Genomic DNA, 22,050 nt, shown 5'->3' on the forward strand with positions numbered 1-22,050 from the left:
TGCTGGAACTCAAGCACTTGGCGAAGAAAACAGAGGATTAAGCCCCGGTGGATCAGGAGGTCCGTGTCCTGGTGAGCGTGGCCCAGGATCACACAACACAAAGATTTTCTTTTAAAAGTGTAGTCTCGAGAGTAACACAGTTGGCAGGGAACTATTCCAGGACATCTTGGTTTGCCGCTTATCCATTGCTCATTCAAAGGTTACACGTAACACACTGAACACTTTCTAATAGGCCGCAGAGGTATAGTTGCAATGGCGTGACTTCTCCCCCTGCATATCAAAGTAGAAAGAAGATGTTATAAAGGTGGGAGGGAATGTTCCTCAGAGATGGGAGGCAGGATGGGGTGGGAAGAGGAGCCGTGTGTCAATTGCTCTTTTGCTCTAGCTGCGCTCAGTCATGTGTCAGCTTTGAGATACCACCTGCACAGTTCAGCCACATGGGCTGCTCTGTAAAAGGAGAGCCTCCCCCAGCCAGCAATGTTTAGCTTGTGCTAATGGTGGCATGATTTACCTACGTAATTGCATAGCTATTGATTTGCCCATCACCCTTAATCCAGGTTTAAAGTAGGAGGGCACTGAAAGGGCAGTCGGGGGGATGGACTGGGGGCCCAGGAGAGCAGGGTTCTAGTCCTCATGGGCCACGAGGCTGAGTGGGTGACTCCGGGCCAGTCACTCACTCTCGGCTCGCACTACCTCACAGGGCTGTTGTGAGGATAAACGGGAGGTGCGCTGGGAGGCTCACGAGAGCGCAAGCGCGGTATAAGTTCTCCCCGAGGAAGCCCCTCGCCGCTGAGGCGAGGAAGGGGCGCGGCGCGTGGGCGGGGCCTCGCGCGAGCGGCCGTTGCTGCCCCGCCCCGTCAACCGCCTCTCCGAGCGTCGCGCGCCTGCCGGCGTTCCAACGGTCTGCACGGCGCAAGCCGGGGACCGAGCGCGCATGCTCGGGCCGCTCTTCTCCAAACTATACCCCCTCCCTACTCGCAGGCCTTCCCGGCGCTCCTTCCCTCCTCTCCACGCTCCCCCTGGATGTTGGCCACGCCTACCCCTTGCCCACCCCGAAACGCCTCCCCTGTTGCGCAGGCGCGCTTCTTCGGCCCGCCGCGGCTCGGGAGCCCTTGCCAGCGCCCCGCCCACTCCCCGCCCGCCTCGTCTCTCTCGCCCCCTTTCTGCCGCGTGCGGTACAGCGCGCTGCGAAGCGAGAGCCGCGGAGGAAATTCCCCGGCTACCCGTCGTGCCTTGCGAGGCCCCTTGGCACTGACGTGGCCGCCGGGAGCCGCCATCTTGTGTGCCTGGGCGCAGTGAGGGAGGGAGCGGGACGCGCGGCGAGCGGGCGGGCGGGCAGGCAGGCGGGCAGGCAGGCGAAGGCGAGAGGAGGAGGAGGAGGCAGGCAGGCGGGGAGGGGGGACCGACGGGAGGAAACGCGCAGGGAGGAGCAGCCCACTGAGGAGCAAGGCCGACCGCGACGCCGCCCGGTAAGCGGAGCCGCCCGTGCGGCCTTCTCTCTCGCGCCCTGCCTCAGCCGGTGCGGAAGCGCGAGCCGAGCCGAGCCCTCCGCCTGCGGCTCGGCGGAATCGGCGCCTGGGCCTGGCCCGTGGGCGCGAGCGGGGAGCGCCGGCCTCGCGTTCCGCAGGGCCCGGCCGCCCCACCGGGGAGGGCGCCGCGCAGGCCGCAGTGCAGGCGGGCGCTCGGCGGAGGACGCGAGGCGGGGAGGCCCGGCCGGGGCGGAAGCGAGCCCTCGTCGCCGTCGCCCCCGCCATGAACCTCGTTTCCCTAGCAATGGGCGAGGCGCCCCCGGGCCTCCCGCGCCGAGCGCCGCTGCTGTGGCTGCTTGTCCTTGTGGGCCAGGCCGGCCCCACCCCCGGCGCTCCCCGACCTCCGGCTTCGCTTTCCCGCACTTCTCCCCCCGCCCGGGAAACGCTTCGGGAGAGCCCCTGTCTCGCCCCCCTGATAAGTTTTGCTCGCGTGTTTCCAGCTGAAGTAACAGTTGTTTTATTTATTTATTTATTTATTTTTAATACTGGGATGCCTGCCAGGGAAGGGTCGTAGGCATAGTTTTACCCTGTATTAGAGAGAGAGAGAGGGAGCTGTCTTTATCCTCTCTGCTCGAGGGGGCCTGCTGTTCAGCTGCTCGAACGAGTCATAAAATGGTTGTCAGAATTAAAAAGTGACATGTTTGTGTGAGTTCCGCGTTTGAGGGTACGTAGAGGATTGGGAAGGAGTTGTTTACCCCCGCCCGTCCTTTCCTCCCCCCCCCCCCTCCCCCCCCCCCGGGATTGGGCCCGAGCTTTTGAGTGGCCAGGGTGGGGAAGCCGATTTTGATCACTTAGTCACTGCTGGATGGCTTCAGCGGGCGAAAAGTTACGCAAGTGCAGGATCTGAGGAGTGACGGGGTGGAGGAGGATGCTTCCTCTTCTCCAGTTACAGCGAGGAAAATGGGGGCTCTGATCCTGTTTCCTGGTTTTTGATTTGTGCTTTCCCCATGCAGCAAACACATGCATAATCCTGAGAAACAAAGCAATCTCGGTGTTTTCTACACGCGTGTCATCGGGTGGGTTTTTCTCCTGAAATACAGTGCAACAGTGGCAGCCCCGATTCATTGGCTCTGCTAAGCTCTGCAGATAGAGGCAGCCAGATACACACCACTGGCAAGGATCCCATCCTTGTATTTTGAGCTAACACAAATCAGTTGAAATATACTTTACTAAATTGCTTCCAGCATTGCCAGCATGTGTGGTCATGCAGATCCCTAATGGATCAAGGAGGCAATGAGGAGAACCAGGTAGTTTCCAAGGTCTTGTGAAAGGACTCAGCCCCCTTTCCCACCCTCCTTGTCTCTGCCTGATTTTTACAGGCTGTGGTGAAGTAGCATTATGCTCGCTGTGAGAGAATGCCAGCCAAGCACCTGTCAAACAGCTTTTTTGAGTTTTATGTGTCTTGCATTTGTGAGTCGGCGATGAAACCATTTGTTGTGTTTGGAAATGTGTCATGTTTTATTTTTCAATGGATTGTATGTTAGTACTTTTTAGTCTGTTCAGGTATATTGTTTGAGTTATTTAGTATTATTTGGTTTGCAGTAGGCTTTCTTTGGCATTGATTTTTATCATGAATCATGACAGGGAAGTAAGTGTTTAAAAGACAGCAAAATACAAGAATAGTTTGATACACTTTGCATGTATTTGTTTGAAGTGTGCTAAGTAAGGATCCCGATGAAGAAAAGCTCAAATAAGAGAAGCTATACCTCAGGCTTCCCCAATCTGGAATAGAACCCAGTGTTCTTCCTTTAAATAGTAGATCCATTGGAATGTATGACATCTAAGTTAGTCATTATTAACATGTTCCATTCATTTCAGTTGGCCTGTTCTATATAGGAGTAGCATTGGACATTGCCCTATTGCCCTGCAGATGTTCAGACTGCTCCTCCCAGCATTCCTGACCGTGCTGACAACCGCTGACGATGCAGCTTGGTTTTCCCACCTCCATACAGCTTTTGCTTTTCCTTTGCTTTTCTGTATTTTGACCTTACCCTCTCCTCAGTAGTGCCTAATTTCCTAGACCTAAAGGGTTAAAGTCGTAGAAACTTTGCTAAAGTCCCCACAGTACTGAGGCTTGTGTGTGTAACACCATAGAAAATGTGTGTGATATTAGTGCTGGCTAGGAACAACTTGCTCTGTGAAATAGGTAAGTAAATGGTAGGCTGCAGTGCTGCTGCCGTGTAGACTACTGGTAGGCAAGATGATGTTGTCCAGAAGATTTGGACCATCTTGTGTGCCTTTGATACAGGCCATGTTGTAAAACTATTCCTGGTACCTTTGTCAATGCACTGCTTGCTTATCTCAAGAAATACTGTCCTGGTATATACAACACCTCTCTGCATGTTTCTCACTTTCTTCTGACTGTACTTAAGTGCAACTGCTAAGCAGCTCTGTGAAATTGGTCCATGAAAAGCATTACTCACAGGTAGGTTTATATAGCTAGAGTCCCTGTGAGTTTGGAAATTTAATGTATGGTACAGGGTATAAAAATAACTGTTCTTGTGTTGATACAGATGTTTTATTACACTTAACAATATTCAGATGTGAGTTATATTTATACTTGTTGAGCTGTATTAGCAAACTATAAAACTTCCCAAATGCGGTCCTAACCAGAGGTTTAAGACTAATATTCCCAGTATTCCTGACTTTTGGCTGGGTTGTATGGGGCTGATAGGAATTAAAATCTGAAACAGAGAGAATGTTGCACTGAGGTAGGCTGCCCTAAACACATCTCCTTATATTGAACCAATATTTGATACTGACCCTTCAAATAGGCTTCAGCGAATGGGACGGCATATAAGTTTGCTAAATAAATAAATATCCCATTTCCTGTGACATACTGGGTCCTGTTATGCAATTTCTTAAGGAAGTATTAGCTTAAATTGGAGTGTGAAGGTGGAATTATCAGTGTCTTAAAACTTATAAGTTATAAAATTAGCCAGTTTCATTTTTTTTTTTTGTCTTTGCCAGTCCTTTTTAAGTATACATCCCTTTTTGTCTGATCATCATCATCATCTCTATACCACCTGTAGCTGAAACTTTTTGTGTGATCAACTAAGTATGAAAGCAATGAAAGCCACTGGAGGGTTTGGGATTCAGAGGAAGGCCCTAGAGGTTGGGCTTAGTCTCTGGGTAGATAAAGGTTGAGAAAGGTGCTGCAACAGGTATTGCAGTCCCAAGCCATATAAGGCTTTATAGGTGAAAACCAGCACCTTGCCTCAGAACCAGAGAATACAAGCAGCCAGTGCAGGCAGGTCTTACATATTTGGACCTCCGGGTCCCAGTTATTAATGTGGCTGCCGCTTGGTGTACCAGCTGCAGCCTCTGAACTGTCTCCAAGGGCAGCTCCATGTGGAGTGCATTGCAGTAGTCAAATTTAGAGACGACCAGAGCATAGATTACTGAAGCCAGGTTATCCCTGTCTGAACAGGGACATAGGTGGGCGACCAGCCACCTGGGCCTGAGGTGACAAAGATGGATCAAAGAGTACCTCCAAACTGCAAACCTGGTCCTGCAAAGGGAGGATAACCCCATTGAGAACAGGACGAACCCCGCCCGCCCCCCATCCAGTCAAAAGTATTACCTACCAGCAGCATCCAAGTCTTGTCTTGTTTCGGTGAGAAATCTCACTTAGGAACACTCAGCACTGTTGAGGGTAGAAAAAGGTTATTTGAAATAGTGGAGCTTTAAAAAAATTAATCGGCTTCATGTAACACCACTAAAGGAATGCTATTTCCCTTTACGTGCAAAAAAGATGATAATTAGAACAGGATTGTGTAAAAAACGGTGTTTTGGTTCTGGTTTCCAAGTTGCGACATTTCAGCTTCAGAGTACTTTTAGCCTGATTTTAGGTTCTGTCTGAAGGAGACTGTTGGATGCAGAGTTCGGTCATCTCAGTCGCCACGGCAAAAGGGAATCCAGGCTCTGATGTCCAAGATAGCTCCACGTTCATTGGAAGCCTGAGGAAAGACGACCACGCTGTCCTCGAGCCCTACGAGACAGGGTGCATTTGCCTCTCCCTTCCAGTTTGAAGGTGGAAATGGGAGGCAGAGCAGCTTGGTTTTGTGTCTGCCCTCAGCAGGTCCTGCAGGATTGGTGTGCCCATTTGTCACAGGCAGAACAAGCTGGTGTGCCCCCACCACCCTCCTCCAGCTCCAGGCCGGAGGAAGGCAGTGGAAGCATGCAGGCTGCCCTGTGCCCGGCCTTGATTCCGATGAAACATGAGCTGGGGAGGGCTGGAGTGCGGGGACTTGCTTTCTCGCTTTCCACTCCTTAGAACTAGAGACAGGAGAAGGACGTTTTTCTCCGATGTGCTGGGTTTAAGAGGCACGGTCAGAGCCCACACCCTCCTTCTTGAAACATTTCTGGCGATTCCGCATTTCTGCAGGGCCCACCAAAATTAATTAAGCTTTGCTTGAATAGGTATACCATGGATGCAAAATACTGCCTGCAAGAGGGAAGCTTTTTTCTTTGTTCCTCAAGTATGATAACCTATAACTAAACTTGAACGGGGCAAAGGCCTAATCATTGTGCCCCTCATTTCTTGGCCGGTTTCCATACATAAAGATTGCCTTGTTAGGTCAGATGATCTGTTTGTTCAAAATTCTCCAGCCGTGAACAGCCAGGTGCCACTGTAAGGGCCACAGGTTGGGCACATTAGCTGTTGCTTACTGAGCCCCAGGTTCAAAAGCAACCTAACACAGAAACTTAACATAGAAACAGCGCGAGTCAGAAGGGGCCTCCCGGGCCATCTAGTCTGACCCCCGGCTCCAGCCGGCTCCGCTCACGACATGCCCGCCATGTGCATGTCCAGCCTGTCCTTGAACACCCTCACGGATGGGGCCTGAACAACCTCCCGGGGAAGCCCATTCCACACTCTCAGGGTCCTGACTGTCAGGAAGTACTTCCTGGCATCCCACTTGAACCTTGGTTCCCTGACCTTTACTCTGTTGGAGCGCGTCCTGCCTTCCTCTGCAGGGGAGAACAGGTCTCTCCCCACCTCCATGTGACATCCCCTCATATACCTGTATGTCACCAACAGGTCCCCTCTGAGTCTCCTCCAGGCTGAAGAGACCCAGTTCCCTCAGTCTCGCCTCATACCCCATCATCCCCTGCAAACCGGCCACCACCAACCTTGTGGCCCTACGCTGCACTGACTCCAACCTGGCTATATCCTTTTTGTAACGAGGGGCCCAAAACTGAGCACAATACTCCAGTATCAGGATCAATTTAGCTGTGAAGGCTCACAGCCATGATATGCCCGCTGTCCAGGAATTTTTCTAATCCTTTTCAAAAGAAATTTGTGCTGATGGCCATTAACACAGCCAGGGAATAAAATTCATAACCTCAATGCACCTATTGTGCAGTCCGTCCTTTTTGACCTGGAAAAGCATACATTACTTCAAATAATTCATTGTTAACCATTTAATTTTTTGCTGATTAAACTTGGGGCAGAATATACTTTGCTTTTGCTAAAATAATGTTTCATAAAGCTGTTAATCTTTTCCTTGATCCGCTTTTTGACCTAGCAATCTATAATGAAATATACTGAATTCATGAGAGCTTTGCTATAGGAAGAGTTGAGTAGGAAATTAAAAATGAACATTTGCAAAATCTGTAGCTCATTGTCGCTTGCTTCCTACTTGAAACAAAAGAGTGCTTAGGCAAAATCCTTGATACCTTGGCTCAGGAACATTAAACGGTTATCTTATCTGAGCAGTTACCAGTAATTTACTTTCTTTACTGCCAGCTTTTGTGAGGTTTTTCTATCACTGTCCCATATAGTTGACACAAAAAAGTATTTCAGCATTTTTATTCTATTTATTAAATGTATATCCCAATAGTGCTTGTGGCAGTTAACAACACACCCTCCCGAGAATTAAAACAATATATCTCTGCAATTAACAATATATCTGATAAAAGATACTGCAAAAATAAGCTAGTTTAGTGACTTCACTGGTGTTCCTTATGAATTTGGCTTCTATATAGCCTTGTCAGCGTGCGCACGTTATTTTTATAGATTTGAAGGAGGAATAGAGGGAACTTTGTGCCCTTCAAGGTGTTTTGGACTATACCACACACAAACCCCAGCCAACCTATCCCATGGTCAGAGATTGTAGTAATTCTAGTGCAAAATGTGGAGGTATCAGGCTTGCCCACCCTTACTTGGCAAGGGTTAGAGTTAGGGTCCTGTGACCATTCTGTTCCCTTGGAACCATGTAATGCAGTTGGATTTACGTCTTAATAAGCATGTAGATAATTGGTTAACCATATTCTAAATGTGGGGTTTTATCACGTTATTATCCAGAACACACAATGCATGTGGCGGGAAGAGAATATTCATAAATAGATCCTTAATTGCTGGAGAATAAAACTTCATTCCTATATTAACATTCTGTTTATCAATTGCAGAGCCGCTGCTCTCGCTGCTTAATAATTTAAGTATCTCGACAGTTCACACAGGTACTGGGGGAATTGAATGAGAATGAAGTTCCACAAAATCCACCTGGAGTTATACTTCTTATTAGCTGAAAGTGTTATAATCTTAGTTTTTTGATTTTGAAATCATGATAGAAGTTCATTCATACCCATTTTTAGCTTACAGGCAAGGGATTTTAGTAACTTTCTGCTAAAGCAGCTGTTTTGGTTTATTATTCAGCAGTCTTTCTTGCTACATACAAGATTCTAACTTCATTGTTCTTTCTAAGTAAATTTGCTGACATTTTTGTTTTGTTTCTTCTCTACTAGGGATCAATGTCCAAATGTTACCCACTAGTATTTCCTTTATCCTTTAATAATCACACTACAGTGTAAAGCAATTCTGTTCTTATGTGTACTGAATTGAGGAACAAGTAATGCAGCTTAATATTTAAGCAGTTTAGAGCTAGGAAGTATGTTACAGTAGAGCCCAGTACCGTGTATGCTTTCGGCATATGCAGGTAAATTCTCTTTGGTTCATTGGTTACTAGAAGGTATTTTCAAGAAACAAGTTGAGCTTTCTATTTTGTGGACTACTAAACTTAACCAACTACTTAAGAAACCCTTGCAAATTAACACCAAAAAAGCTCTGTTTGTTATATGGCTGATCCATGGGTAAAACTTGTCTGCATACTGCTGCAGAGAATCTAGATCCGCAGCAAAATGAGAAATCCGCAGTAAAATTACTGAAGGGTGCGTCTAGGACTGAACTAGCTGTTGCCTTTTACAAAGTGTTGTGGGACAATAAGGCGATGCATGAGGCCTGGAGGTCTTGTGCCTGAAGGTGCCTTATATTATCCAAAGGAAAGCTGCTGCCAGCATCTGGGAGACGGACGCATGGGCAGTCCAGGGCTAGTGTCAGAGGCAGGGGGTGGGTTGTAGCCACCTCCTGCCATTGCCAAGAGTAAGGAATCACTAATGCTGGGAGAAGGTCATTCCTCCCACTGCGGAAGTTCCCTCCAGACCCAGTGGATGCTTCTCTGTCCTTCATCCTCATAGAGTGTGATAGAAATTAAGCTGCATTCGCTCACAGGAAGTTCATATGTGTCCGCAGTCAGACAGAGTAGAGAGGAATGTATGCCGAGGACTGTTGCCTCGCTCTGAAGAACCTTGAAGGGGGTGCTGGAACGCCTGGTGCACGCTGGGATCTCTGCCTCCTTCGTGAAGGAGTGGAAGCTGGTGATATCCTGTTGTGGTGGGGAAAAATATAGAATTGGCGTAGTGGGAAAGGCGTACTCAGAATCGCTAATGAGACATGGCTACTTGTGTCTATAGTAAGAAAGGACACATGGCAATTGGTCTGGCCAGAAGTGGCAGTGTTTGGGAAAGGCTAGCATAGAGTTGAAAGAGGATGAAGCAGCAGCCCATCAAAGATGGACATAGGGCCCTGGCCATATGAGAGGCAGAAACTGGGATTGAAGGAACTTTGGCTTACAAGGGGGAGGGGGCATTGCCACGAGCTGCTGGTGATACAGAAGCTGGGCCCTGGAAAGGAGTGCTTGTACTGAACTGGGGCATTCAACAGAGCCTTTGTGTGGAAATTGTACACTTGAGCTATTCCTGACTACCTTAAAGCTTTTTATTCAGGGAGTGGTCTAATCAATTTCTCTTCCCTCTGTTCTGAAAATAGGGGTGCTCTTTCCACTCTCAGTTTTCACATGCTTTTGGAAAATTACTATATTGCCTGTCCTGAAAATTATTATATTTCCTATCCTTTCTCCACATCTCCATTTCATTAAAATGACTCTGAAGGGAGTTTCTAAAGAGCTCTAAAGGAAAACAGGCGTAATGGGTAAGGAACCGTGAAAATATTTAATAAGGCAAGGAAGTCCTTCCTCTGCGGCCTTCTCAGATGTTGTTCATCAAAGAATTCCCTAGAAAGAGAAGGTCATAATGACAGGGTGCAGTATGTAAATATTGAGCAATTAGTCTGCTCACCTAATTAGCTTATGGCACTATAAATACAGTGCTTGGAGTGGGAGAGAAAATCTGAAACACTGCTGTAGGTCCCCAGCCACGAGTACTTAAGGAATGCTCCCCAGGATTTATCTGTCAATTTGACTTCAAGTTTGGCCATCTTTCAAACTTCAAAATGTGGAAGTTGTTGGGCGTAACTGTTTCTGAATGCATATGCTGTGTCTCAGTATCCTCTCAACTGCACTTGGTTACACTTAATGTTTAATGGTTTCATGAAGTTCCAGAAGTGCTTTTAAAATGCTGTAATGAAGTACTAAGTAATTATCTGATTTATTTAATCCTCTCACTATGGAAGCGAAAAATCAGGTTGTCTCAGGGAGGAATAGCAGGCCGGAAGTAAGAGCTATTGCGTTGCCTGCAGAAGGCCCCACCCTCAAGCCCCAGCTTTTCCAGGAGAGCTGCTGCTACCAGTCGGTGTTGGCAATACTGGGCTGGCTGGACCAGTGGTCTCACCTCTGTGAGGAAACTTCTTGTATTCCCAGTACTCAAAATAACTCAGTAGTTTGGTTCATGATTTGCAAGAATACGTTCAAGAGTGTACACGACAGTGATGCTGTTACATGTTGTTAGATGTAATGTTACGCAGCCACAGGCGCCTGTGCGCAGCTTGGAAGGGCATGTGGCTCAGTGCAGACGATGGAATGGCGAGATGAGCTGGATGAAAGATTCGGTGGCGGGCTCTCGGTGGACATGCACAGACCGTGTTACCGGCATTTTCGTTTGAAACCGTCGAAGCCAGGCTCCCCCAGCCTGGTGCGCACCACGTGTTTTGAACCAACTCGCACCGGCCCCAACCGGCGTGGTCAATGGGCAGCAATGCTGAGAGCTGCCGTCTGAGGAGACTGGCCCATGCAGGTGGCATTTAGTACGTGGCAGTGAATGGGCACTTCTGTATGATAGCCAACATTTGATGGCTGAAGCCAGCCCTCATCTAGTGAGACGACTCTGGCATTGTCTGTGGGTGGCCTTGTCTCTACCAAAGGTGACAGAGGTACTGTTTTTCAGAATTGGGTATTATGGAATTAGTGAATGGGCATAAAAATGATATCTTGGTTTTACTTTGGACAGTATAGATTGTATCTGCTGAGGGGTTCTGACAGCTTAGAGTCAGCAGAAGTTGAATTTGACGGAGCCTGCCCTTCTGTGTTGGCTTGAGGGAGACATCTCTGTATGGTTTCCACAGAATGCTATCCTGTACAGCACAGTATGAAAAGTAGGGTGGAGTTGATTTAAATCAAATCAATTTAAATCACTAGTGATTAAGACTATATTTAAATCATGGCTTTGCACGCATGCCTGCCTTACCATAAGTAGAGGACCTCCATTAAAATATTCCCCTACCAGGTCCCTCTTACAGCCTGCTGCTATGGTAGGTTTTCTCCTCCAGGGAAAGAACAATATGAATAAACCTCAGGCTATATGCAGAAGCGGCCAGAGTCTTGTGGGGTATTCTGCTCGAAGGGGTTCACTTTCCCTTTTACTGTTTGCCCCTCCCTCCTCACACTTAGCTTCTTGTGCAGATCTATTCCACTCCCAACAATCTTCTATTCATTGATTTTTTTTAAAACTTAGCACTTAAGAGGTAAGGGGTTGTACATAGCTTTGCAAAGAAACAGTGGGATTGAGCTCTTTCTCTCAACTGTTTATAACATTTTTGCTGGGAAGAAGAGGCACATGATCTCTGCAGACACAAATTCAGGGTTTTGAGAACTGTAAAACCAAGCATCTGTGATAATATCTTCCAGACAGAAAAATTGCCTAGTAATCTTAAAGAAACCTTTGGAAGAGCATGACATTGTGAATGGATTAATGGGATTCATTGACCAAAACATTTAAACATTGCATGAACATAAAGCTTCATGCTACATAATTAAAAACTAATTTCTATTTCATGATGCATAACCTTTGTACTATAATGTATATTAAATAGAAAACTACCTTTAGATAGATTTTTCCTCAAAAAGGATTTTATTTTTTTAAAAGCCCCATTTAAATAAAAAACCAATTGGTGGTAGTGGTTGCTCATTATTTTAATCATTGGTTCTTATACACCATGATGAAAAGCAAGTGATGTAACAAATGGCTGGTCTCCTACCAAAGAATTCATTTGCCTTGTGCTTAAAGTATCTCCTGCGCTTGCTCTTTCTGTACTGTTCGCAGCAGCTGAACCCAATACGGGGAGGAGGAGACCACTGAACTGACCAGTGAAAAACGTTTCATTCTGAACTCCTAAAACTTCCATTCTGCTTGGAGCTTCAATTGCAGACCCTTCAAAGTCCTCAAGTTTGGCGGCGGGGGGGGGGGAGTCATGCCTAAGGAGCATACCAGAAGTGACTGATTCCATGTAGAACTAATTTGTGTCGAACTTTATCTTTGTAGATTTCCTTGGCCAGTGAGTGAACATCAGACTGAAGCATGGGAAATATTTTTGCTAACCTCTTCAAAGGCCTCTTTGGCAAGAAAGAAATGCGTATACTTATGGTTGGGCTGGATGCTGCAGGGAAGACTACTATATTGTACAAACTCAAACTCGGTGAAATAGTAACTACCATTCCGACTATAGGTAAGATTTCAGTCCCATTACAATTATGGCCATTCTAAAGCACCTTTAAAACAAGATTAACATCTCATACATGTAATGTAGATGTAAGTTTCACTCCACATGGTACTTCTGAAACAATGGCAAAGAACTACTTGTCTATTTGAAACAAGAATTTGACTGTGGTCCTGAATTTTGCCTTGTTAATTGGACAGTGAGGTAGCCCTTGCTTATGGGCATATTGCAGTTTTGCCTTTAACAGCCAGGGCGAGTTTTTCATTTCTTTCCATTTAGCCACCCTGAAGTGCAGCATTTAAGAAAGGATCTTGCTGCTGCTAGAATTTTAGAAGAAAATAGCTTTGAATGCTCTAGCTCAGTTTCTCTTTTGGCATAAAGCAGGGATACGGACAGCTCTTCCGGTGTTGCCAGACTGCAGCACCCCTCGCCGTTAGCTGTGCTGTCCCCAGTGGCCCACCCCTGAGATAAAGCCTGCTCTTTCTTGGAGGCTCAAGGCAGGTAATGGGTTATCCCACTGACCCCACCATGGTGGCCCTGCGACTTAGGTCAACCATCTCTCCAATTTTAAGAGTGAGACACTAGCTGTGGGGGTGTGGCATGTGAGAAGTAATCTGGTTAATTCGTGAAAGGTTTGGAGCCCCTTTGAGGTTTTCTTTAAAAAAAAAAAAACCCTGGTGTGTTCATTTTCCAAGTATCAGTGGTCAGAATTTCAGAGAAGGAATATTGCAGAATAATGTGTTCAGTTTTTGGACCTGGACCCTCACTACTTACTTACTTACTTACTTACTTACTTACTTACTTACTTACTTACTTATTAAAACATTTTTATGCCGCCCCCTTCGCCGAAGCCTCGGGGCGGCTTATGAAAGTGACAAGCAAATTACCATCATATGCTGTTGGATATTGTAATTTACCCATGGTTTTCAGGTTTATTTACAACTGAAACTTCTCTGGATGGTAATGCTGGTAAATTAAAAGCAGAAAATTCAGTTGCTAATTTGTTTTAAGTGTGACCACAGTGCAGAGCAAGATACGATTCCATGCCTAGCAGTCTACCGTTTGGACCACAGTTGCTCGTATGCTTGATATTTCAAATCCCAAAATATGTGTTAAATAGCTGTTTGCTCCACATTTGTGAAGTGTGTGCTGGAGTGAGATTAGTATGTTATTTTGACTAGAGTTTAAGACTGGCTTATAAAATGAGATTTTAATTGCATTAAAGGCCAACTGCAAGGGATGGGGTTGGTAAGGAGCATATAATTGAAATTATTAGTGTTCTTATCCACTTGTGCCTCATAGACAAACACTGCTTTGCACTTTATCACATCCTTGTCCCCCATTTCTTTTTCAGGTTTCAATGTAGAAACAGTAGAATACAAGAACATTAGCTTCACGGTGTGGGACGTAGGTGGCCAGGATAAGATCAGGCCACTCTGGCGCCATTATTTCCAGAATACGCAAGGTGAGCTGCTGTCTTTAACACCTGTATACTGTGTGTATTAATTAGAACCCCATTTAAGAGTTTGGCCACTGTGCATGAGATGGCTTCCGTTCTTCCAAAGCTGGGTTGATCGCCTCAGTTGCCCGTCTTGAGTCTTCTCTGTGCAGAAATAGATCAAGTGGAATGTGAAATATGCAATACTGACGGTCTCCTCATGGCACAGATACCTAGAAAGGATCTATCCCTTTCCTTTCAAGCTAGGTTAACCCAATTCGTTCATCTTTCTGAGGGGATCTTCGCAGTGGCACTTTGACAGCTTTCTCTGCATGTATGCTAACAATTGTATCCCCCCAAAAGCGCCGTACAAGTTCGGTGACAGAATACAGGCTCTGCCTGTGAAAAGGTCCGGTGTCTAAACCTGGCACGTCTAGAAAGGGTTTGGAAAATTCCCTATGCAGAGACAGCCTTTCCCAACCTGGTGCTTTCCAGGGGTGTTGCCCCGTAATGATGGGAGTTGTGATCAACCTATCTGAATGGCTCCGGGTTGGGAAGGCCAGGATATTCAGTGCTCCGAGACGTGCCCTTGTTCTGCTTCCTGTTACCTCCAAATGGCACCGAGTGAGAAGGGTGTGGGTGCCCTGCCGCATCACTTTAGGGGCCAGGTAGTGGCCTAAATGCTGCATTGCACTTGCTGTTCCCTCTTGGGCGTTGTGCTTAATACTCACCAGTTGCCTCCCCCAGCTTTTCAATTAAACAAACAAACAAACAAACCAGAACTGTCTAGACTTTAAGCCTATTTTCAGCTGCTGCAAGGAAAACTGCTTTCCATATACCTATTTCACGACAGACTGACATTTTATTCTCTTGGGACTGGCATATTCTGTTAAAAGTTGGCTTGCATCGAAGTTTGTGTCTGTTCCGTGAAGGACCTTTTCCAGCCTGCAGGGCTGACTTGGTAGGTGTTCTGATGGATCCCGGTATGTTTTGCTTTCACAACTTTGTGTGCAGAAACTCTAGCCCTTGTGAAGCAAGCGTGCAGCTTGCCACTGTCAGCTCTTGCCTCTCTGCTTCTGAAATAATTTGTTCAGGCAGCCTTGACTTAATGACTGGGTTTGCACAACCCCTGAAGCTCACCCTGCCTTGGGGCACGTGGGCAGCAGTGCTGGCCACAAGGTGCAGCATTTGGCTTGGCATGTTTGGAAGGTGCAGAAGTATGTTAGGTGAGGATTAAACAAGCCCCATATAACCCTAGACTGAAGAGGTTATAAGTCCAGGGGCTTGCTTGTTAAAAACGGTGGCTGATACACACTTGTGAAGGCCCCCTGATTAACAATTAGGGTAATTAATGGTGCAGATTATGTGTAAAGAAACTTACTGGGTCAAAGTTGCTGCAAACCAAAAGCAAGAAACGCTGGAAAAGGAAATGGTTGTGCTTGTCTTTGTACAGGAGTTGCTCCAGCTCGCCTTTGTTTCATTGTTGTGCTAAAACCTTCAGTAGCAGGGAAAAGGAACAACTCTGAGTTAAGTGTGCCTGTTTTGCATGAAACAAAATCCAAAAAGTTCAGTCCACGGTGTCACCAGGAAGAGCTGAGAATGGCTGCTCTCTGAAGCCCTGGAAAGCAGCTATCAGTCCACCTATACCAGGGGTGGCAGTCTGGTGCCCTGCACACATTAGAACTGCAACTCCCAGCAGCCCCAGCCAATGTGGATAGTGGTAAATAATGATGGTAGTAGCACTCGAAAACATCTGGAAGGCACCAGCTTGCTTCCTGCATCCATGAGCAGTGCTAAGCTAGATGGCCCTTCTCTGTGCAGGGATGCTTTTGTGCCCATGGAATGAATACTCTGCATACAGTTAAGCAGCTGCTGGGGTATAATGAAAGTAAGACTCACGCTGTAAACCAGGAAGTCTCTCCCTCGAATCTCACCTCTGCTGTCAACCCAGCAATCATTTGTGCCCCGTACACTGGCAGACACCTTAAATCTGCCTCTTGTGTGTGTGTGTGTGGGGGGGGGGGGAAGCTAGATACTAGCCATTGGCTTCCTTCCTTCCGGGTTTTAACTGTATTTGTATTATATTTATTTATTTGTGTAAGCCGTCCCAAGGCTATATAGCAAGGGAATGGCATACAAAAACTTTAAATGAACAAACAAACGTAATTGGCAGTCATCACTTCTAACCCCAAGAAGCATGCGGCCAGTTTGGTGCTGCTGTCCTGCATGCTGAGGTTAGATGATGCGTGGACCTCCTTGCAAGTAACCCTGCATCATATGGTGCAGCTTCTCCTTGCCTGCTTTGTATTGGGAAGTATATACAATATCTTGTACATAGCTTTCTTGTTTGCATATAGCTTTCAAAGCCCTTTCAAGGTGAGCTATTTTAAGTAGCTTTTCTAGCAAGTTTCGGTTTGACCGCATCAGCATGTTGCCGATGGAAACTTTAACAATAATGCTGATCTGAGCTAGGCGGGATATGAGATGGTCTCCTTTGAACACTTCTCCCACAGTTCGCATTGCCTTGTGAGCCATGGAGCAAGCTGGAGGAAGTGCCCTCATGTGAGAGGTGGAAGGAAACGTCTCCCACCCTTTAACTGTCGGTCTTAATTGTGCCATGCACAGCCTTGCATACAGAATTTTAATGTACGCATGTTAACACAGGTGAAACTTCCTTTCCAAGATCTCCATTGTGTTGTTATGCAGTGTAATAAAAAAGATTTCATACTCGGTCTCCCCTGTCTTGTTCACAAATGCCTAGAATTCTCAAATCAGATTAAGGTTATTACATGTGTGTGTTTTGAACGGAGCCCAGAAAATAGTTGTCTGTTATTTTTGTTACGTTACATTTATATCCTGCATTTTTCCTCTTGTGAGTAACCCAAGGCAGCTTTAGATAGCTCCCTTTTATTCTCACAACAGCTCTTGTGATGTGGGTTAGGCTGGGCGGGAGTGCCTGGCCCAAAGTCACCCAGTAGCTGGATCTCTCAGGTGCGCAGTCCATGACTCCAACCTCCACAGTGGCTCTTAAGAGATGCTGCATAGGAACCTCTGCTGGCTTGATCACAAGCAGGTTTTGTTTTTACTTGGCATAAATGACCCTTTCATAAAGCCCAGTGCTGTTACATCTCTGTGTAACTCATTTAAGCCAAGTAAGTAGGGGGAATTGGATGAGAGAGCCACCGATACCTGAGAGTTCATGTTTCCTATGCAATAAGGCAAGGTCTGTACCTGGAGCCTTTCTGAATTGCTCTGTTTTCTCCCCATCCCTGTACCCCATCCAAATTCAAGTAAAGCAGTGGTGAGAATTCACTGCTTGAGATTCTGAAATCCTTGTTTGAACCACAAATGCCCTTGGCTGGACTGCTTTTTGTTAGACTCTATGGCACAATCTTCATCAACAATTGTTGTTTTCTTTATAGGTTTGATCTTTGTGGTCGATAGTAATGACAGGGAGAGAGTCAATGAGGCCCGAGAAGAACTTATGAGAATGTTGGCAGAAGATGAACTAAGAGATGCTGTCCTTTTAGTGTTTGCTAACAAACAGGTAAGTAATTAACGAATTGTGACTAGCACAGCAGAAATGGCTCCCAGGGTGCCCTTTGCCTGCCTCAGTCGCGGCCACCTGCTAGGGTGGGCTTTGAATTCTTATCTTCCGTCGTTTGCTGCGCTGGCTGCAAGCAGCATTTCTGGCAAAATTCCGCAGCAAAAGGCCGTCTTTCGCATAATGCTGGTGCAGGAGCAGCTGTGCCAGGCATGCTGCATCTGGCATGAAGCTGTGCCCACGATGGTTTTTGTAAGGCAAGTCTTACAGTTTGCCTGAGACGGCACTCTCGCTGTGAAAGCCTCTGTGTGCCCTTTCCCCTTATCTGCCTCGTGGCCTTTCGTAGGCGGTCCCAAACTGTTGTATCGCCAAACAGCTTAGGAGAATTAAAGATCAGTTGTAGAGTGGCCCTCTTATGTAAGAGATTCAACAAATTCCAGTCTAAATTGAACAGAAGTCTGTGTAAGGGGATTCTAATCTTAGAGGGACCTTGGGGTAGGATTTCTGTTCTTCAGCGGTTGGTTGGTGTTAAACTGTAAATAATTAAAACAGAACATAAAATGACACAATACAAACTAGGGCAATAGATGGGGCTGCCCAGAGCATCTGCTTGTGTTGCCCTGCAAAATATTGAAAGGAAATCATTCAGAATATCAAATTCCTGTTGATTCATAATATTTCACTGACCTAAATTCATGCTATGTGTGATAACAGCAGCAGGAATGAGTCGTGTTTTCTGTAAGAAAAGGTCAGTTGCCCCCCCCACCCCAAAAAAAGAATGATGTACTTCTGAGAATTTGGTAGATAGCTTACATGTTAAGTTAACCAATCCCCTTTATGTAAAGAGAATCTGCTGATCTTTATATTTTAACTTAAAAAACAGCCCACCTTGGAAGAATGGGACTGCAGCACCAGCAGTTCAGTGGAAATTGCTTCTGTTCTGTTCTTTCGCTCCAGTGTTTGGGTTGCAGCTCACTGGCAACCATGTGATAGCCAAACCTTCTGAGCAGGAGGTGTGTGGCCCTTGTTGTTGATGTGTAGCTGCATCACCTCCTGAAGAGTTCAGTGGTTTGCTTTGAAAAAGGGGGGCTCCATAGAACTGCCAGCGTGTTCGCTCCATTCTTATTTCCACTTCAAAATAACCTGTGTGGGATGAGCATGCAGGCCCCCTCATCTGGAAACTGGGTTGATTTAAGTGTTGTTTCAGCTACTGTGCACACCAGCCCTTTCTCCACGTGAACAGGAAATTCTCTCCATTGGGCAGGCAGCCGGTTGTGCAACGGCAGCTCAGTTGTTAAATAATGTGTGTGTGGTAAAGATAACTTTTTGGACTGGATTTTTGTTTGTGGTATTAACCTCAGTACTTCCTTGGCTTCTCAAAGCTCAGAAGTTCATTTTAGTTCCTAGCTAAAATGAACCTGATTATTTGTCAATAAGATTTATAAAGTTTAGATCACAGATTTTGAACAATTCTAACCACATTTGGGATCTTACACTGAAATTATGGTGTTACTAGCTAAAATAAAGTAATCAAACGTGGTTGCTTCTCTGTTCCCAGAATGTAAAAGTAGGCAGTAATCACAGCTATGCTAAATGCGAATCAGATCACAAGATGTTAAGTTCCTTCATGCTTAGGCCTTGATTGCTTAGTCAGGAAACAAACTTCCCTAAATGTGCCTTACCTGCCCTGGTATGGAGGTACTTGGGTAATGCAGACATGGGCATCTTGAAAATGTTGTCTCTCTGCTGAAAAGAGATGCCCCAGCAAAAGCAACTGTTCGGGATAGAGGCTGGGATGCGGTTTAGCCCCTTTCCCAGCTGCAGTTGTCTGGGCGGCTTGCTCACCCTTCCCTTCTCTGTGAAATCGGTCTGGATTCTTTCAAAGGCTTAAGACTTGGAAACGGAAGGCATTACACAGAGAAAGGGTGCGCCTGATATTCATCAGAAGGGCTGGGCTGCTTGGGTCAGTACATACAGGGCCTGAGCCATCCTGCAGTTGGCCAGCGTGGACGGGGGGGGGGTGTCTGCTTTGATTTACCCCACTTGCTGTGAGCATGGGAAGCCATGTGCTGGCTCACACCGCTCTGGACTCAAGGAAGCCGAGCTTTTGAACTGCCGTGACTTGTAACAAACTGGTGGGAGACGCTCTTTGCTGCCAGCAAGATCAGCAATTAATAGCTGCCTTATAGCAGATATGAATAGCTAATAAGTTCATGCCCCCGTTTTTGCTTTGTTGTTCTGGTACTTCCCTTATGCCCCATTGAGTGTGGACGGTGTTTCCGGGGCTTTGGGTTATTGTATCTGCACTGAATGCTTGGATGGTGGGTGGATTTTACTCTGGGCTAGGTGAGCACCGTCTTGTAAGCCAAGGAGGAATTTTTGTCTAGGTCTAATTTAATGTGTTTAGGAAGTTTGTTAGTATCTGGCTGGACTTGGCTCGGCTGGCTGGCTGGCTTGAATAAGCCAGGGCTTCAGGCACCGTTAATCTCTGTGAAGTTCTCCCGGTCAAGCCCGGGTTGCGTAGGGGGATGGGGGATCCTGCCGTTGAGTAGGAGCTGGACCGTACCGTGTGGTCCTCCCCGTGACTCTTTCGAGGAAACACGCCCCTTTCTAAAGCAAGCTCCTTCCATTTTCAGGACCTGCCAAACGCGATGAATGCAGCGGAGATCACAGACAAGCTGGGACTGCATTCCCTTCGCCACAGGAACTGGTACATCCAGGCCACCTGCGCCACTAGTGGGGACGGTCTCTATGAAGGACTGGACTGGTTGTCCAATCAGCTCCGAAACCAGAAATGAAGCCCTGAGATTGTCCTCTTCCCTGCCTCTTTTTCTCCACCTTCCTTATTCCCTCTGCCTCCTCCTCCTCCTCCCCCCGTCCCCCCTTCGCTTTACTCTAACGTGGCAAACCGTGCTACTTTGTGGTATTGAGTGCCGGAAGCTGTTTTCATTTCTCTCGTCACAGGATGTCTTCACCATGCTGTACGTGTGGCAAACCCAAGCCTGAAAACAGTTTAGGTTTCTTATTTAATGTAAATAGTTCTTGTTTCCAATGAGACAGTTTCTGGTACTCCTATGCAATATTACTCAGCTTTTTTATTATAAAAAAATCAACTCGCTGTTTAGTACTGGGAAAGGGATTTAAAGTGGATTCAGAGAAGGGTTGCCAGTCGACTGGCTGTACACTAGAGCTGAATAAGATCCCTCTTGGCTTGTGAGGTCTGTGTGGAGGCCAGATTTGGTGGCTAATTTTTAGCCTGGAGATGTCAGTTTCTTTTTGTTTTTCTTCTTTTTTTAAGAAAGTTGAAACACTTGAACAAAATGTCCATTGTGAGTTCTGCAACAACTTGAATACCAGCAATTTAACATGTTATAGATCGTAGAATGAGCATCATTCTGGATCTTTCTGTGCTTGACAAAACCCTTTGTGTTTTTATGTGAATGTGAGACCCTTATAAAGTCAGAGATCATTCGGTTTAGGCCACAGAGTTGAGAGACTTTGGCACGCTTGCAAACACTGTAAACCTCTAACTCTCTTACACATGGGCAAGAATAGTTTGTTTCTCTTGCTTCTAATTTGGGTGCCATCTTCATCTGTTCTGTTCTGTTCCCCTAAAGTGTTTTGGACTTTTCTTGTGTGGAACTACTCCAGAAGGCAAATGCTTTCCAGCCCGTAGCAGTTCTCAGCTCTTTCATCAGCAAGTACTGTACTTAAGTAAGAAATGCCATCCAGACCATCGAATCTAGTGTCTAGGGGGGGAATGATAAAAGCATGAGAGTTTTGAGCTTCATTCCATTCTAGAAGTGTTTGATGCCATGTTTTGAACACTCCCGCATCTGCATACGTGTGAAAACCCTTCACATCCCTCATACTGCAAGGTTCAGATTTGCCATCAAGAAAGACCTCTAACTTTTTTCTTTTGTATTTTGATAAAACACTGAAGAAGCTGGAACTGTTTAAACTTTAACTTGAGGAACTATCAGAACTGGTTTGTTTAGTGTTGTGGAAAATCTCTTTATTTGCTTTCAACACACAGTAATCAACTGTTTTGTATACTTGTTTTCAATTCATTTCAACAACAAGCACTGTAATTAAAGCTATTAGAATAAAAATCTCTTAACTATTTCTTGGCGTTTCCATGCTTTGTGTTGCCTGTTCCATCATGCCGGCATCCACGACCAAAAGCGTACGGAATAAAACTTCCATGGTGTTTGTGCTCATTTCCTGCTTACCAGAACTAGGTGAGGTCTCTCCTTTGATCTTTAAAGGGCCCTCAGTCCTCTTGCACCATTAAGTTGATGGCAGCACAAAGGTTGCTTCACTTATTTGATGTAGCGTCCGCCACCATTCCCGGTTCTGATTTGGCTCAATTTTAGAACGAACTGAACCAGGCTTGGGCCCGCTCACGCCTCAGTTAAGACTTGAACAGCGGCTCTGCGTCAGGCCACTCTTCCGTTCTTCAGCCAGTGGCAAACCAGGAGCCCCTGGCAAGCCACATCCAAGGCAGGCATCCAACCACACCGCCTCACTC

General features: G+C 46.3%; 1 protein-coding gene across 1 annotated transcript; it reads left to right on the forward strand.

The window, feature by feature from the left end:
- The first annotated feature begins 1,311 nt into the window (after positions 1 to 1,311).
- ARF1 (ADP ribosylation factor 1) lies at positions 1,312 to 21,644 on the forward strand. Its single transcript, XM_044424877.1, has 5 exons — positions 1,312 to 1,469; positions 12,363 to 12,546; positions 13,892 to 14,002; positions 17,398 to 17,522; positions 20,156 to 21,644. Exons 2-5 carry the CDS (start codon positions 12,399 to 12,401, stop codon positions 20,315 to 20,317), a joined length of 546 nt encoding a protein of 181 aa, XP_044280812.1. The 5' UTR covers positions 1,312 to 1,469; positions 12,363 to 12,398; the 3' UTR covers positions 20,318 to 21,644.
- The last annotated feature ends 406 nt before the right edge of the window (positions 21,645 to 22,050 follow it).

This window comes from Varanus komodoensis, unplaced genomic scaffold (assembly GCF_004798865.1).
Source record: "Varanus komodoensis strain SLA01 unplaced genomic scaffold, ASM479886v1 scaffold15, whole genome shotgun sequence".
In the NCBI taxonomy this organism is placed as follows: Eukaryota; Metazoa; Chordata; class Lepidosauria; order Squamata; family Varanidae; genus Varanus; species Varanus komodoensis.